The following is a 16,909-nucleotide window of genomic DNA, read 5'->3' as shown; positions in this document are numbered from 1 at the left end:
CACATTGCCAGCGATTTTGTAGCTGTCTGTTGCCCGTCTCTTTCAAGAAGGTCATTAGGAGGCGTCCATAAGGCAGCTTGTACACCAAGGTGTTTTTTCGTGCGGCCGGCTTATGTTTTCAGTTTTACCAATCTGCTTGTTAAGTCATGACATAAGGATTACTGTTTCCGGGTCCAAGCCTCAACTCGTTTTAATAGAGGATATTATTTAAACAGCTGTTTATAAGCACTGTTTATTTATATTACACATTTAAGCAAATAATTTATAAACTCGCAATGTACAGTACACTGCCGGCTCATGGAATCACCGACAGCAGTATATTAATAATTCGTAAACAATCTATGTCCATGAGTCTGTCTGGTCATCTTGGATTTTGTTATGGAAATAAAAATTAAGATTGGGTGTTTTTGGTCATTTTTATTATGATACGAGTTTATATTTGCATGCTTTTTTGTTATTTCTCTATCAAAGTCTGCACTATTAAAAACCGTCAGCTAGTGGTTATTGTCTGCGTTAAGCATTTTTTGCATTTAGCGCTGAACATTTTTTCAACTTTGGGTCAAACAGTCAGCTCATCAATGTCACTTTTCACTTAGTCGTCCAATCAAAGTGGAGGAGGGGAGGGTGGGACAAATACCACAGCAAGCAGCTAGTGGATCTTACAATGAACAAACAAAACAGAAGTATCAAAGGAACCAAAGTGAAGAAGCGAAGTGCTTTTCCTCGTATGGGTGTTTGTGGGCTTCACTTTACGCGAGAGACCTTTTAGAAAGAGGATTTCATGTGAGCACTGTCTTATTGATTTTAAGCATTGTTTCATTTGATGTACTCTTTGTATGCTTCGTGCTCAATAAAAAAAGAAAAAAAAGAAAGATGATTTCTTTTTGCAAGCACATGTACTTAATACGCGCGTCTTGGACTCCTAGCATCTTAAATAAATCGCGTCATAAGCAGCTACGCTTCTCTCTGTCTCACATGCATGCGCTCTCGCATCTGTCCAAAGTCTAAACATAAACTGAAGTAGTAATCCTTACGTATTTGTTCAGTTTTATGCGTTTCATGCGAGCTGAGGCAAACTATCCCTTTTGTTTAAAACCCACCGTATCTTAGCGCCTCTCTCACTCTTGCGCACTTGCAGAGAGCTGTGCTCTGTCCGAAGTCAGATCAATAGGTAGTAATCCTGTTTATGCGATGTTTTTAAAGGCATATCTGAGAGGTTTTTTTCCCCGCTTGGCAAGCTGACCGGACGTGACATGGGGGCGTGGAAGCATCTATGATCCCATTTTTTTATTCGAAGTTCGAGGTTGTGACTTAATTTCAATCGAAATCGTGACATACTTAAGGGCCGGGTATACTTTTTTTCCGCGTCCGCGTCCGGCTCGCGCGCGCACGCGTCCGCGCAGCTTTCCGGGTATAGTCCCCCCGGCTACACGCGGATGGTCGCGTTCGACACTATACGCAATGCAAATGATTTCTTATTCAAATTATTAGTCTAACAGGCTGTCAGGGCAGCACTGATTTGGTGACATTTAGAGTACATTAAAACATTAGGATAGGTGAAGAAAAGTAACTGATCCACCATTGCAAACACAGTTTAGAACAAACAAGAAGACAACAAAGAACAGGAATCAAACAAACATGCTCCAGAGCTTTCTGTTCTTGGAAGAAGTAAAAGTTAAAGAAGAAAAATGATAGTGTGTGTGCAAATGCTGTTTATTTCCTTTGTATAATTGTTTATAGTGGAGTGTCCTGTCTAAATATTTTTACGCGCATGCGCTGTCGTACGCGGACTGTACGCGCACTGTCCGCGCGGTCGTCCGCGCACCCTCCTGATGACGAAAATGACGTCATGCGGACGGCGCGCATACGCGGACGTCCCGAGTATACTTTCGGCTTTAGGCAGCGGTATTTAGGCCACTCACAACGTACAGATTAGCTAGCCAATCAGGGACACAGCGCTTTTCAAATCGATGACCTTTTACAAACTCAGAGCGTTTGAGGAAAGCAGTGTTATCTGGAGCTGCACTAAATGTATGGTATATAAAAAATAATGTTTTTAACCATAAACCAAGCAAACACATTGTATTATACCAAATACACAAATAACGTAGTTTTTAGATGCACTTTAATATGTAAGCCTTTAACGATATCCATAAACTTTTGTGGTTCAAAGCATTGACAAAATGTACAATTAAGCTAAAAGTATAGTTCCATTTTTAGCCATAAGCTAGGGTCCGCGTACAGTAATTGTTAATTGTTTCGATTTCTGCTGGATTTTTGTAACCGTGTGTACTACGTTTGTACACATATGTCGCACATGCGCTTACAGGAGAAGGTAGTATGTAGCCCAGGAGATGCATTGCATGTTGTCGCAATGTCCTTGTGTCAAACGTCTGTGTACAAGTCCGAGTCAAATAAACTATGCCGTGGGCGTACGTTTGCGTACACTTAAAAAACATTAAACTATACTCCGGGCTTTAAAAGATAATTCAGAAACAACAGTCACTCACTTCCGGCAATACAGATCTCCAGGGAACAAATATATTGATCAAAATGTATACATTGTAATGCACTGTAAGTCGCTTTAGATAAAAGCATCTGCCAAATGCATGTAATGTAATGTAATGTAATGGATCAATGACATCATTCTGCACTTCAGCTTCTCATCAAATTCCAGGCTGTGAGTAAACTAAACACTGTTTGCTATATTTAAAGGGAAGTAACCACTTAAATTATGTGACCACAGTGGGTCTTTAAAGTTGTTTTTAATGTGGATTTTGTAGTTGGTGTTTTATCTTTCGGTCTGAGCTATACAGTACACTACTGTACTGTTTACGGTATTCTGCTCTGTATCAAAACCATTAGTCAATCAAAGCCGAAAGTGTCTGTAAAACCCATCTGATTTATTGAGATACGCAAACAGCTACACAGATCTCAGATGGTAATATAACCAGATTGAAACATTTGAATCTGCAGGAATGGATGTCATTCGTCGATTTCTTAGCATGTTTATCAGTGTTGAGATTGTTGTGTTATGTCCTGCAGGTTTATCTCTCAGGCAAGTCAGTTAAAGATGTTCATCATGAGCTTCTGCCATTGATTCACATTTACCCTCAACCGCAGCATTGGATTTTATTGAGTGTTTCTGTTAGTTAGTGTGTAGTGTAGTTATCGTGTAGTCGCTGAGGTTCAATATTTCTTTATCTTTTAGAAACATATTCAGTCAGGTGTGAATTATCGATTTTAAAGCAAGGTAAGGAAGATGCTTCCTGTCCATTTTGTCTTGAACTTTTCATTGCTATACTGTTGTTTATCTTCCCCTCTTTAGATGTTTTTTCCTGTCATGGATTTTGATGTAAAGTGTTTTTTTGTGTGTGTAAATTTTGACTTCATCAGTGATGATGATTTAACCGTATAAGACAATTAAACTACATGATTCTAATATAATAGTACATAATAATAATAATAATAATAACTGTATTTAAAGTTTAGCTGTGTAAGAGTTTATGAACTGCAGTCATTTGAATCAGACCTCAGCACTCTCACATATGTAAATGAAGTAGTGGGCAGTTTTTTATTACCTGCATTCAAGCAGAAGGAGGTTTGGACTTCCAGCATAATCAGCAATTCAGTGCTCTCTCTCTCTCTCTCTCTCTCTCTCTCTCTCTCTCTCTCTCTCTCACTCTCTTACCCATCTTCCTCAGCATTTTGGTGGGCTCTGTTTCTCCCTCTCCTCTTCCTCAGTACTGTAGTGGTGTGTATCTCTTTCCCCCTTTCTTCCTCGGCACTTTAGTTTATCTCTCTCTTCCCCCCTCATCTTCCTCAGTACTGTACTGGTGTTTATCTCTCACTCTCTCCCTCATCTTCTTCCTCTTGTTCCCCAGTACTGTAGTGTTGTGTCTCTTCCTTTCCCCCTTTTTCCTCAGCACTTTAGTTTATCTCGCTCTCTTCCCCCCTCATCTTCCTCAGTACTGTAGCTGTGTTTATCTCTCACTCTCTCCCTCATCTTCCTCAGCATTTTGGTGGGCTCTCTTTTTCTTCCTCTTCTTCCTCAGTACTGTAGTGGTGTTCATTTCTCACTCTCTCCCTCATCTTCCTCAGCATTTTAGTGGGCCCTCTTTCTCCCTCTCTTTTTTCTCTCTCTCCCCCTCCTCTTCCTCAGTACTGTACTGGTGTTTATCTCTCACTATCTCCCTCATCTTCTTCCTCTTGTTCCCCAGTACTGTAGTGTTGTGTCTCTTCCTTTCCCCCTTTCTTCCTCGGCACTTTAGTTTATCTCTCTCATCTTCCTCAGCATTTTGGGGGGCTCTCTTTCTTCCTCTCCTCTTCCTCATTATGTAGTGGTGTGTTATCTTTCCCCTTTTTTCATCAGCACTTTAGTTTCTCTCTCCACCCTGTTCTTCCATAGTACTTTAGTGGTGTTTTTCTCTCTGTATCTCCCCCTCCTCTTCCTCAGTACTGTACTGGTGTTTATCTCTCACTGACTCCCTCATCTTCTTCCTCTTCTTCCCCAGTACTTTAGTGTTGTGTCTCTTCCTTCCCCCTTTTTCCTCTGCACTTTAGTTTATCTCTCTCTCTTCTCCTCTCATCTTCCTCAGTACTGTAGCTGTGTTTATCTCTCACTTTCTCCCTCATCTTCTTCCTCTTCTTCCCCAGTACTGTAGTGTTGTGTCTCTTCTTTCTCCCTTTTTCCTCGGCACTTTAGTTTATCTCTCTCTCTTCTCCCCTCATCTTCCTCAGTACTGTAGCTGTGTTTATCTCTCACTTTCTCCCTCCTCTTCTTCCTCTTCTTCCCCAGTACTGTAGTGTTGTGTCTCTTCATTTCTCCCTTTTTCCTCGGCACTTTAGTTTATCTCTCTCTCTTCTCCTCTCATCTTCCTCAGTACTGTAGCTGTGTTTATCTCTCACTTTCTCCCTCATCTTCTTCCTCTTCTTCCCCAGTACTGTAGTGTTGTGTCTCTTCCTTCCCCCTTTTTCCTCGGCACTTTAGTTTATCTCTCTCTCTTCTCCTCTCATCTTCCTCAGTACTGTAGCTGTGTTTATCTCTCACTTTCTCCCTCATCTTCTTCCTCTTCTTCCCCAGTACTGTAGTGTTGTGTCTCTTCCTTCCCCCTTTTTCCTCGGCACTTTAGTTTATCTCTCTCTCTTCTCCTCTCATCTTCCTCAGTACTGTAGCTGTGTTTATCTCTCACTTTCTCCCTCATCTTCTTCCTCTTCTTCCCCAGTACTGTAGTGTTGTGTCTCTTCCTTCCCCCTTTTTCCTCGGCACTTTAGTTTATCTCTCTCTCTTCTCCCCTCATCTTCCTCAGTACTGTAGCTGTGTTTATCTCTCACTCTCTCCCTCATCTTCTTCCTCTTCTTCCCCAGTACTGTAGTGTTGTGTCTCTTCTTTCTCCCTTTTTCCTCGGCACTTTAGTTTATCTCTCTCTCTTCTCCCCTCATCTTCCTCAGTACTGTAGCTGTGTTTATCTCTCACTCTCTCCCTCATCTTCTTCCTCTTCATCCCCAGTACTGTAGTGTTGTGTCTCTTCATTTCTCCCTTTTTCCTCAGCACTTTAGTTTATCTCTCCCCCCCTCATCTTCCTCAGTACTGTAGCGGTGTTTATCTCTCACTCATCTTCTTCCTCTTCTTCCTCAGTACTGTAGTGGTGTTCATTTCTCACTCTCTCCCTCATCTTCCTCAGCATTTTAGTGGGCCCTCTTTCTCTCTCTCTTTTTCTCTCTCTCTCTCCTCCCTCTCTCTTCCTCAGCACTTTAGTCTCTCTCTTTCTCTCTCTGCCCCTCCTCAGCACTTTCAGATGTAATGAGGCACTCTTTAATGGCAGAGTGAGAGAGATTTGAGTTTAGCCCTCAGGATGTCTACCAATGGGAGGAATATTGGCATTACATAGCGTGAAATGAGACGATGTAGCCTCATTTTGCCTCGTTTATGTTTGGGAATTAAGATCAAGTTTCATAAAAAAAAACATTCTTTTGTTCTCAGTTTTTGTAATGACGATGGTTCCTGATGGTTCTTGTTCATGTGCATTTTTCACTCTATGTATTCAGAACACTGTACTAAAACACTTTACGTAAGTTTACAAATTGATTTCAGACCAATGAGTTGTTTGTTTAACTTGGAAGAGATCTGTAAGTCAGTACATGATCCGATGTTATGATTCAAAATGGTTAAGTGTTTGACAGATGAACCGGCTTACAGAATTTTGCAGATGAGTTATTGGTAAGATTTTAACGAACAGATCAGATTGTGTCTTCTAGATCAGACTTAAGTGCTTCTATTATAAAATTGTCCAAGCCAGTTGAGGACAGCATCCATGCTCTGTGTTGAGATTTTATCTTAAAATAGTCCATATGTAAATCTCTTTACCCCAAACACAGAACATATACAGACAACGGCAGATTTTAGAGAATTGGTAATGTATAAAAATATATGCTTGTAAATAATAAACATTTCTAGTTCCACCTTATCACATTTATGTCATGCTGGTTAATGAGCACCACATAAAGACATTGTTCTATAGTTTGAATAAATAATAAATTCACGTTCACATGAAGCTAACGGAGTGTGTAATGAATATGAAAGGCTGACTTGCAGAGATTTTCACTTTCATAGACTTGTGTTTGAAACACGTCTTGTAAATACAGCGGGTGTAAAAGTCTGCGTCTACTAGTTAAAATGCTTATATTTTTTATTACAGTATTTTTATTACAAGTGTCAGTTAAAATAATGTACGGGTCAATGACAAAACACGCTCTTAAAAAATATATTTAAAATTTTTGTTTGTGTGTCGGGACCAATGTGTCATGATGATTGTTTGTTTATTTCATAGTGTAATTTTAAATTGTAATCCTGAAAATAGTTTCAAACAACTTGACCATAAAGCTAACACTTGAGAACTATAAATGTAAGAACAATAATTAAAAAAAATATATATATATAATACCAATTATAGACAACCTTAGTGTGTATTTATTTAAATTAAAAATATTAGCTACATTATTGCCTTATTAAAATTATTTAGCTCAGTGTTTTTCATAAGAGTTGCACCATTTGACTTTCTGGTTGCACCACCTGACCTATGCAATGAATTTGTTTAACAGACGTCTATTTGGATGCTGGTATAAGCTTTTGCCTGTGATGTTAAATTCATAATCATACTTTTAAAATACAATTTAAATGTGTTCGATAAAATAGCTTTTTTTACAACGGTTGTACCACCTGACACAGAAGGTGTACAGTACCAGCCTATCCATTTCATTAAAATGGCTATTTTTATGTATTTTTGTATTTTTATTTTTAAATGGTTCACTGGATGATGTAATATTATGTTTACTGTTTATGCCCATGATTGCGGTTGTACTACCTTGAAGTTTGAGAACAACTAAATTGTTGGATAAAAGTTTTTTTAATTATCCTAAAATCCCAACCACTACTGATATTTTTGTTTATGGGAAAGGTATCGAACATAAGACTAGAAATCGTAAATTTAACTTAAAATACAGATTCAGATGGAAAATCACAAATTTTTAATGTGGTCTTAAGCCCGGATGCACGGCACGATTTTTGGCTGTCCCAGATGAAAGAGTAAAGTCGTGAAATTTGTGTAATCATGGCTCTTAATCGTTGGTCCTATGTCGTACAGTGAGAGAGTTTCAAAGACGGACTTTTTCCAGATCTTGCGACCAAAGATAACCTACGAACGTTTTCTGACATTGTCAGAAAGTCAGCATGATCAACGCAGTACAACGTACAATCTACATGCCTGTCGCCTGCAGTGTATCCTGGGATTTAGACTTTTGTTGTAATACAGTTGAATGATCATAGCAGAAGGTGTCAGATGATAAATCGAATGTAAATGTTGTGTTTGTGTCCTCAGGTCTGTTGCCGCAGGGCTGAACTCTCCTGCGAAAACAAACTCCATGGAAAAAAAACTCCATCTGAAAAACAAAGAACTGCAAGATACTCAAGACAAATGTCACAAGGTAAGAGTACAGTGACAGAGAGAGACACCACTGTTTAAACACAGACTGAATGAGATGTGATGGGCTCGACAACCTCTGTGGCTGGAAATATTTATCAAATTAGCCTTTAAAATGGACGTCTTTGGGGCAAGAGCATTCATAAAAGTTGCACCCTTTGACTTTCTGGCTGTACCACCTGACCTCTGCAATGAATTTGTTTAACAGACTTCTACTTGGTATAAGCTTTTGCCTGTGCTGTCAAATTCATAAATATACTTTTTAAATACAATTAAAATGTTTTGATATAATAGCATTTTTTTATAGTTTTACATCAGTTGCACCAATTGACACAGAAAGTGTGTCAAGAGATGATCAAATATGCACCGTTTAAAATGTTTAGCTACAGCGGGGAAAATAAGTATTTGACACTTCAGCATTTTTATCAGTAAGGGGATTTCTAAGTAGGCTAGCATTGGCACAAAATTTCCATTTTGAACCTTGTTCTCTTCATGTGTTCAATACTTATTCCCTGTGTCATTTTACTTTACTTATTATGACTCAACTTGTATACTTAAATGTTCTGATTTCTTTGTATGAATTCCATATTTGGCTTAATTGCTACATCTGGTGGAAATTTTGTGTCAATAGCCTACTTAGAAATTCCCTTACTGATAAAAATGCTGATGTGTCAAATACTTATTTTCCCCGCTGTATGTATAATGGTGAACAGGGTAACTTGTATACCAAGATATACCCAGGAACCAGAAAGGCTGTGATGTACTGTAGCCGATTTAAGTGACATGAGGAATACTGTTACTGAAACAACATTTCACCTGGAAAGTTGGTCCACTGCATAGAAAAAGTTTAACGTACAACAAACAATTCACAAAATGCATAAGAATTCATAGATGAGTTTGTTTATTGCGGTTATCCGAGCGGTGCTGTAAAATGCATTTAGACCTTGTGTTTGTGGCCACTCAGATGGAGCAAGAGATCTCGCGGTTTCAGCGTAAAATGACTGACCTCGAGTCAGTTCTCCAGCAGAAAGATGTGGAACTCAAAGCCTCCGAGACCCAGAGAAGCATTCTGGAGCAAGACCTCGCCACCTACATCACCGAATGCAGCGTGAGTCACAGACAATATGATTGTATCTGTGATTTAAGGGATGTATCTATGTAATGTAACATTGATGTTACATAATATCTAAAAATACATCATTCTCAGCACATTTGTCATTTTTTGCATTCAGCTCAACACAATCAATGTGTTTGTGTGTGTGTGTGTGTGTGTGTGTGTGTAGAGTCTAAAGCGTAGTTTGGAGCAGGCTCGTGTCGAAGTCTCACAGGAAGATGACAAAGCTCTACAGCTCCTCCATGACATCAGAGAACAAAGCAACAAACTCCAGGAGATCAAAGAACAAGTAAGCAAACTCATTTCACCTCACCATCACAGTGTACCATAGTATAGTACCTTGTTTATACCTACTTATGTCCTAAAACATCAAAACCATCTAATGTAATATTATCGGATCACACCATGTCCTTACTATTTTAGTCCACACCAGACACGATGCGACTGAAGGTATGCGACAAAATCAATCAAAAACTTCAACCAATGAGAAGAGAGTGTGGCGGGCTCTCTCTGAAAGTACTTCACTATAATCATAAATATTATACCATTTAAACATATAAAAAATACATACAGAGTTACTGAAACAATCTGTGTTTGTTCACATTAAACTGACAGTTCTTGTTTTTATTTATTTACATTTAATCTGAGGTGAATAAGCCTTTGTTGATTTCTTGGAACACAAAATTATATTTTAACATTATAATTATATAAGCACATAAACAGTACCTGAGATTACAGTACAGACTTTGTGTTGTTGTTTTAGCCGTGACGTTGGAGAGAAATAGATACTGTAAATAAAATCGAATCTGTCACATGTCGCCGTCGAGGCTGGTTAGGATTGGTGAGATTAACATGGAAAAGATACCTTTTAAGACACGGTCTCGAGATTTAAAAGTTTAAACGTGACCCATGCATTTCCACACCTACTGAAAAGACCAGCTAAAACCAGCTGGTGTAGCAGGCTGGTAAGAGGGGTTTGGCACTTTTTTTTGACACTTTTTAACTGGTCTTACCTGGCCAGGTTGGGAGACCAGCTGAGGTGACTCACCAGCTTAAACCAACCTGGAAGTTTGGCTAAACTGGTCTTAGCTGCTTTAAGATGGGGATGGTCCTCCCAGCCTGGTCTTCTGGCCTGGTCAAGTTGGTGGGTTATCTGGTTTTAGCTGGTGGGTCAGCTGGTCTCTCAACCTGACCAGCTAAAAAAGTGGCCAAACCCCCCCATCCAGTTTTCTACACCATCCTCACCAAGCTGGAAAACCACCTAAGACCAGCCAATCGGCTTAGGCTGGTCTTTTCTTTTGAGTCTTCTGTTAGCTTGACTTTGAACTGGTTCCAGTATTTGAGATCAGACTGCTGAGAGTCATCGACATGTCTGCTAATCTCTAATCATCATCTGTCCACTTCACTTTATTGCCACTTCTTCTGCACAGAGGTTTTGTGTCATTTGTTCATTGAGTCCTTAAAGCAAAGTCCCTTCTGCATTAAACCTCGCTGTGATTTACTCTAGCTGTTAGGTCACTAGGTTATGTTCAGTGAAGGTGCTTTAAGATTCATGAAGAGAATCCACAGAAGATTCATGAATCACATCATGGTCCTTTGATTTTATTTTTGGTAAAGGTGAATGAAGTCCTGACTGCAGAGAAATGAGAAGAGTGAGCTGTAGGTTGTCGTAGTGTTAAAGCAGCAGTGTCATCTTTATAGAAACAGATAATAATTGTTTATAAAGCTTTGAGTGTATGTATTGTGCAGAATTATAAGATGGATTTATTTGTTTATATTAGTGTATTGAGAAGGCATCAAATAACCTTCTTGTGATGGGTCCTAACTTGCATTAGGAATCTGAGCTCATGACATTATGAGGGATGATGTTTCACACATTGAGTTACAAACAAGGAAAATCCTGTTCTCATTTTTAATCCCTGACTATGGTCAGATCTGGGAAAAGCTCCCGATCAAACTGACAGGAATTACTGTGACAACATGGAGATGAAATGGAGCAAACTGATTATTATAACAGATCCCTGGTGAAAAGCAATAAATTTGAATTTAGTTTGGTCTTGAATTATTTTCCATTGTCTACTATCTAAACTGTTTTGTGTCCATGCATTTTGACTCTCACATAATATAAAGTATGTGTATGTAAGGTCTGCCCGTTATATGGAGGTGACCCATAACTGGTAACTTTTATTACAATAAAACTCTTTTAGACACAAACCAGATCGATTTTGACATTTTCAGTGTTTCTCTGGGTTTGGTTCCCTTGGTTTGTGCATACAAATCTGATTTAGTTTTGCAATCTGATGTTTAGCACGGACACTTCACATTGTCAAGCAGGGATATTATCATTAACTTAAACTAATTAAAACAAAAATTATTCAAAACATCGGAAGCAAAAAATATAGGCCTACATTTTAGTTAAAAAGCTTGAAGTAAATGATCATTGTAAATGTTTTGAAATACGTTTAAGCATAGGCACAAAAATTATTAAATTAAACGCAACAAAAACGGAAATGAAAAAATTACATTTAACTTAAATCAATATTTGTAAAAAAAAAAAAAAATAACAAAAGCATAGCAAAGTTACTAAAAATTAAACTAAAATTAATGTGAAAACTAAAAATACAAAAATTAAGCTAATTCTATTTATTCATATTAATAAACTAAAATTAAATCTAAAGTATATAGGACGTACACACCAAACGCAAATTCAACGCGAATAGATTCAGACTTGCACGGGGCGATGCAAATGACTTATTGGCGATCGATTTGTGCTATTTGCCTCAAAAGTGTCTTTGTGCAACTTCAACTTATGCTACATATACACCAAACGCGTAGCATCCCATTGCTCACTCTAGATTACTCGCGGGATTTAACTTTGGTCATGAGAATCTTTAGCTTGAGTTAAATAGTTTTCGCGGCAATTGTGCCGCCCTATTCGAATCATTCGCATCGCCCCTCGCGAGAACGCATTTGATCGCGACTTTGCATTGACTTTGTATGTTATCTTCTCGGGCAAATTGTTGAACTTGTGTTTGGTGTGTATGCCCCATTAAGTGAAAGATTCGCATGACACGAAGTTAACAAGTAATCTTATGCTACATACACACCAAACGTGGGGCATCGAGTTACTCTTGCTTCATGTAAATTTTTCGGTCGAGTTGAATACGATTTGACGTTTGAGGCAGGTAGCGCGTGTGTTCATGGCAAACCCGCCACCCATATTGTATCATTCGCATCGCCCCACGCGATCACGTCTTTGCATTTGACGATGTATGTAATCTACTCGCGCAAATCGTTGAACTCGCGTCTGGTGTGAACCCACAGTAAAGCGAGGAATGCAAAACTTCGCATTTGGCGTGTACAGAGCATAAAGAGATGCTTTCTTTATAACAGATACAGATGTCTCTATTTTCTATTCAGGCTTAAAAATACCTTAGATAAGTAAAAATATTCGATTTTAAAACCGTTTAGATCTGTGACTTTCTTAAGCTTTTAAATTAGTTTGAAACCATGAATTACTACGTTGTCAAATCAGTTTAAATTGAAATGTTTAAGATTATTTAATGACATTTACAGTCATAATCCACTTTCTGATGTTATAATCTGATCTCTTTTCTGCTTTTGAGTTGAGCAGTGTTTGTGATAACAGTAGGATGTGTTTTGGTTCAGGAATATCATGCACAGCTGGAGGAGATGCAGGTCACCATCAGACAGTTGGAGGAAGATCTGTCGGCCGCTCGTCGTCGCAGTGATCTGTACGAGACTGAGCTACGAGAGTCACGACAGACCAGCGAGGAGCTGAAGAGAAAAGCTGCCGAATACCAGCAGAGAATCCAGAAGGTCTGTGTGATACATGTTTGTGATGATCATACACAGATTGTACATCTGGAATTGTGTATCATTATAATCTATGTATATGTAATAGTCAGTTAATGTGCTTTGTTTGTGTGCATTTTAGGCAAAGGAACAGGGTAAAGCCGAGGTCGAGGACCTGCTCTCTAAACTGGAGAAGGTAAGAGGGACCACAGCATCTTCATCATCATCACGTCTGCATGTCTTATGATTGAAACCAGGACTGTCCTATAAAACCATGAGGTTGTATGTGTGTTGTGTGTGGGCATTAGTCATTGTGAATGATACTCAACATGCTCTTCATAGTATGAGAGATGTCACTGTTCAAGTGCCTTCATTTCAAACACTTCATGATTAAATGTTTCTCTAGTATGATGTGTGACTTTAATGCAGTGTGTCTACATAAAGACATTTTCTACACGTTAAGTCACTTAAACTAATGAATAACTAGTGCTGTGTTAAAAATAAAGATACAGCGATACATCATCATGGACTTCTGATGATGGGCACATCGATGCAACACTTCGGTGTCGATTCTGACGCACTTTTGGAAGTAGCGTGATGTATCATAGTTGATCCATATGCAGAAGAGACGCATTTGACCCGCAGAGAACGTTGAGTAAAATTTAAGTGGTATACTTTGCGGCATCCCCGTATACACACCTAAGATACACAGATACCTAAGACCTAAACTGCTGCAAAGGGCGAGTCATGAAATAAAAGTAGCATTGCACAAAAAACTGCATGGTGCGTGGTTGTAAGCAATCTATAATAAAGATTTTTTTAATACATTTATTAAAGTCCCTCAATGCATAATCAGCCAAAGTCCGCATATTTATGCGGGGGCCACATTTTTTCAAATACACCACACTTTCACCGCATAAATTGCAGATTTTCCCATGCAAAATATGCGGGGCTTGCATGATTTCATAATCCCTGCATTTTCGTAGCAAATGGGAACGTAATTAAGTGACGTAATTACACGATGTGAACATTTTGAAAAGCTGCAAACCCCAACCGCAGTTTCCGCAAGTTCCTGCAGTTTCCGCAAGTTCCCGCAGTTTCCGCAAGTTCCCGCAGTTTCCGCAAGTTCCCGCAATTTCTGCAAGTTCCCGCAGTTCTCGCAATTTTTGCAAGTTCTCGCAATTTTTGCAAGTTCTCGCAATTTTTGCAAGTTCTCGCAATTTTTGCAAGTTCTCGCAATTTTGCAAGTTCTCGCAATTTTTCAAAGCATAAAATTGCATAAATATCCCGCATATTCCATCGCATTTTTTATGAAAACTCTTTGAAACATTTATTCCTTTGTGTGTTATGGATTAAACATTGAACAAATGAAACTTCTGTGTTTCAGACAAATGCCGAGCAGCAGCTGAAGATTCAGGAGCTGCAGGATAAACTCTCAAAGGTGCCGTATGTCTTCTGATCCAACATCATTCTTAATGCCTCAGCTTTATGGACCAGAAATGAATGAATGTAATCTGTTCTCAGATCAGATCCTAGTGAGAGACAGCTTAAACCTTTCTTATCAGAGTAAAATTGAATGAGCCACTTTCAAAGCCATAGTAAAGCAGCTGATGGGCAACTTTGATCACACATTATGTCAATTTTATTGTAATGCAAATGAAGGTTTATTATTTAACCTGGACATTCTTATAGCAAAATATATGCAATAAAAGATTTTGAAAATGTTTGACTTATGACCCAACAGGCGGTGAAGGCGAGCACAGAAGCAACAGAACTGCTGCAGAATATCCGACAGGCCAAAGAGCGTCTGGAGAGAGAACTCGAGCGCCTGCGCAGCAAATCTGACTCGAGTGACACGCTGCGCAGACGCCTTAGAGAGACTGAGGTATCACGGTTTACCTTACACTAGTGATGGATTATCTACAGTGTAAATGCCACACACTTACAGTGGTGAGGTTAATCTTGGACATCAAAAGGTTATATATAGGCAGTGTTTTAGCAAAGAGATGGACACACAAATGTTAGTTCTTGTGTGTGAAAGATGATTTTTTTTTTCAAGTTCAAATTGATTTTAGTAACCCAAGCATTATCTAATTGCATACCATGTTTTGCAATATTTGGCAAGTTTTCCCCTTCAATAGCATGCAGCTCCAATTTCCCATGCATAATGCAAGAAAGTCTTAGTTTATTTATGAAGTAAATTGCTGTGAGTCGGTCTGATTTAAAGCAGCGCCTTGAATTTGTTTGTTTCTATTTAGGAGGGCAGAAAAACTTTGGAAAATCAAGTCAAGCGTCTGGAGATGGTAGAGCGTCGAGAGAATAAACTTAAAGATGACATCCAGACAAAATCCCAGCAGATCCAACAGATGGCTGAGAAGATACTGGTGAGAGACGGATCAGACTAACAAAGATTTAACCGCTAACACGCCTCCTTAACCAAATTACCCTAAACAGCAACACGTCACAGATTTCATCAGTCACACTTCATCATCTCTTTGCATTACTTACATACGGATTAACACTTTAACGCACAAACACACACACATTGAAGAAGACTCAGGATGTCCCATCTGTTGCCGCGCACACACATCAGTGAAATAATACACACACATCTTAATAGCGCACCGTCCAGCAGTATACAGCTTCTTAAAGCAAGTTTCTTTCTCACTTCAGCAGTTGATGGAGCGTCTCTGGGTCTACACGATATCTGACTGCTATATGTGTTTGTGTGTTTAGGAGCTTGAGGAGAACTTGAGGGAAACTCAGGCTACGGCTCAGAGGATGGAAACTCATTTGGTCCAAAAAGAGCGACTTTATGAGGATAAGATCAAGGTAAAGTTCAAAACACACCACACCCATCTGAACCCGCACGTTATTCTGATTGTTGCACTTCATTGTACTTCTGATTCAATGATGTAACATCATCTGAATATATTCACTTCATTTTATTAAAGTTTAAGTAGAATCTTGTGCAGTGAAACACTACAAAGTATTTAAATTTGGTTAAATTGTTTAATTTATCATTCCCCGACAGCCTTTTTTTTGATAAGTTGCTGTTTGATTTTCACAAAAGTTTCACAAAATGCCTTCCAGGAAACTTTTCTTTTTGAAAATATATAAACATATAAATATATCAAATGAAAGAAACAAACAAAACTTGATAAAACTGTTTAATCCTATCTATGTATTTTTCTCTGCTTATAAACTCTTAAATATTGGTATTTTTCTTAACATTTTTTTTTTTTTATAGCAAAAAGCTAAAATAATTGCATTTTTGTGAAGGAATTTTTGTAGATTCAGAACGATTATCAAAACATACAGAGTTTAAATAATTATTATTATTTTTTTATAAATTGGGTAAGTGTGTCATCTAGTGGATAATTGCGGTATTACAGATTAACACAAAACCTCATCAGGAACACGTTTTTTTACATGCAAATGTTTACTCTTAATTGATGAGATAACTCGTCAATGGCAGGGAAAGAGTTAACAGAAACATTAGCTGTGTTCCAATTACCCTTCAAATTGCGAATTAAAATAGCGAATTGAAAATGCGACAAATGGAAATACGTAAATTTTGCATAAGTCATTCTGCGTGCGCGACGTGACCGCATCACTTCATGAGCACTCACACCTTCATTTGAAATAACAAACTTGAGCGCCCAAAATATGCGATATGTGAATGGCCTCTAACATTGGTTAATGGAAATTATTTCGCAGTAGTTTTTTGACGACATTTAAAAAATAAGGCTACATTTTTCACAAATCTTTATTGGAAACGCAGCTAGTGATTTATACACTACTTTTTAAAATTTTACAACACTTACTCATTGTTTTATAATAATAGCAAACTCATCAAAATAATGGAATAACACTAATGTAAGTATTACAATTATTTTGACACAAAAGATTTCAAAATAAATTAAAATCATATTATATTATATCATCTTCGATGTATTCAGCCGTTCCCTACTGTTTGCAGTAATTTCTTCTTGTCAGC

General features: G+C 38.3%; 1 protein-coding gene across 6 annotated transcripts in view; it reads left to right on the top strand.

Annotated features, from left to right (window-relative positions):
- The window catches only part of cita (citron rho-interacting serine/threonine kinase a), a 79,667-nt gene that overhangs the window by 25,143 nt on the left and 37,615 nt on the right, over window positions 1-16,909 (top strand). For all 6 annotated transcript variants that reach the window (XM_065251068.1, XM_065251065.1, XM_065251066.1 and 3 more), the window contains 9 exons: window positions 7,878-7,983; window positions 8,944-9,087; window positions 9,263-9,382; window positions 12,763-12,933; window positions 13,052-13,105; window positions 14,297-14,350; window positions 14,654-14,794; window positions 15,168-15,293; window positions 15,646-15,741. In XM_065251068.1, coding sequence (XP_065107140.1) covers window positions 7,878-7,983; window positions 8,944-9,087; window positions 9,263-9,382; window positions 12,763-12,933; window positions 13,052-13,105; window positions 14,297-14,350; window positions 14,654-14,794; window positions 15,168-15,293; window positions 15,646-15,741 — 1,012 coding nt within the window. The remainder of the gene's footprint in view (window positions 1-7,877; window positions 7,984-8,943; window positions 9,088-9,262; window positions 9,383-12,762; window positions 12,934-13,051; window positions 13,106-14,296; window positions 14,351-14,653; window positions 14,795-15,167; window positions 15,294-15,645; window positions 15,742-16,909) is intronic.

This window comes from Paramisgurnus dabryanus, chromosome 5 (assembly GCF_030506205.2).
Source record: "Paramisgurnus dabryanus chromosome 5, PD_genome_1.1, whole genome shotgun sequence".
Taxonomy (NCBI): Eukaryota; Metazoa; Chordata; class Actinopteri; order Cypriniformes; family Cobitidae; genus Paramisgurnus; species Paramisgurnus dabryanus.
This window is presented reverse-complemented; position numbering and strand designations above follow the sequence as displayed.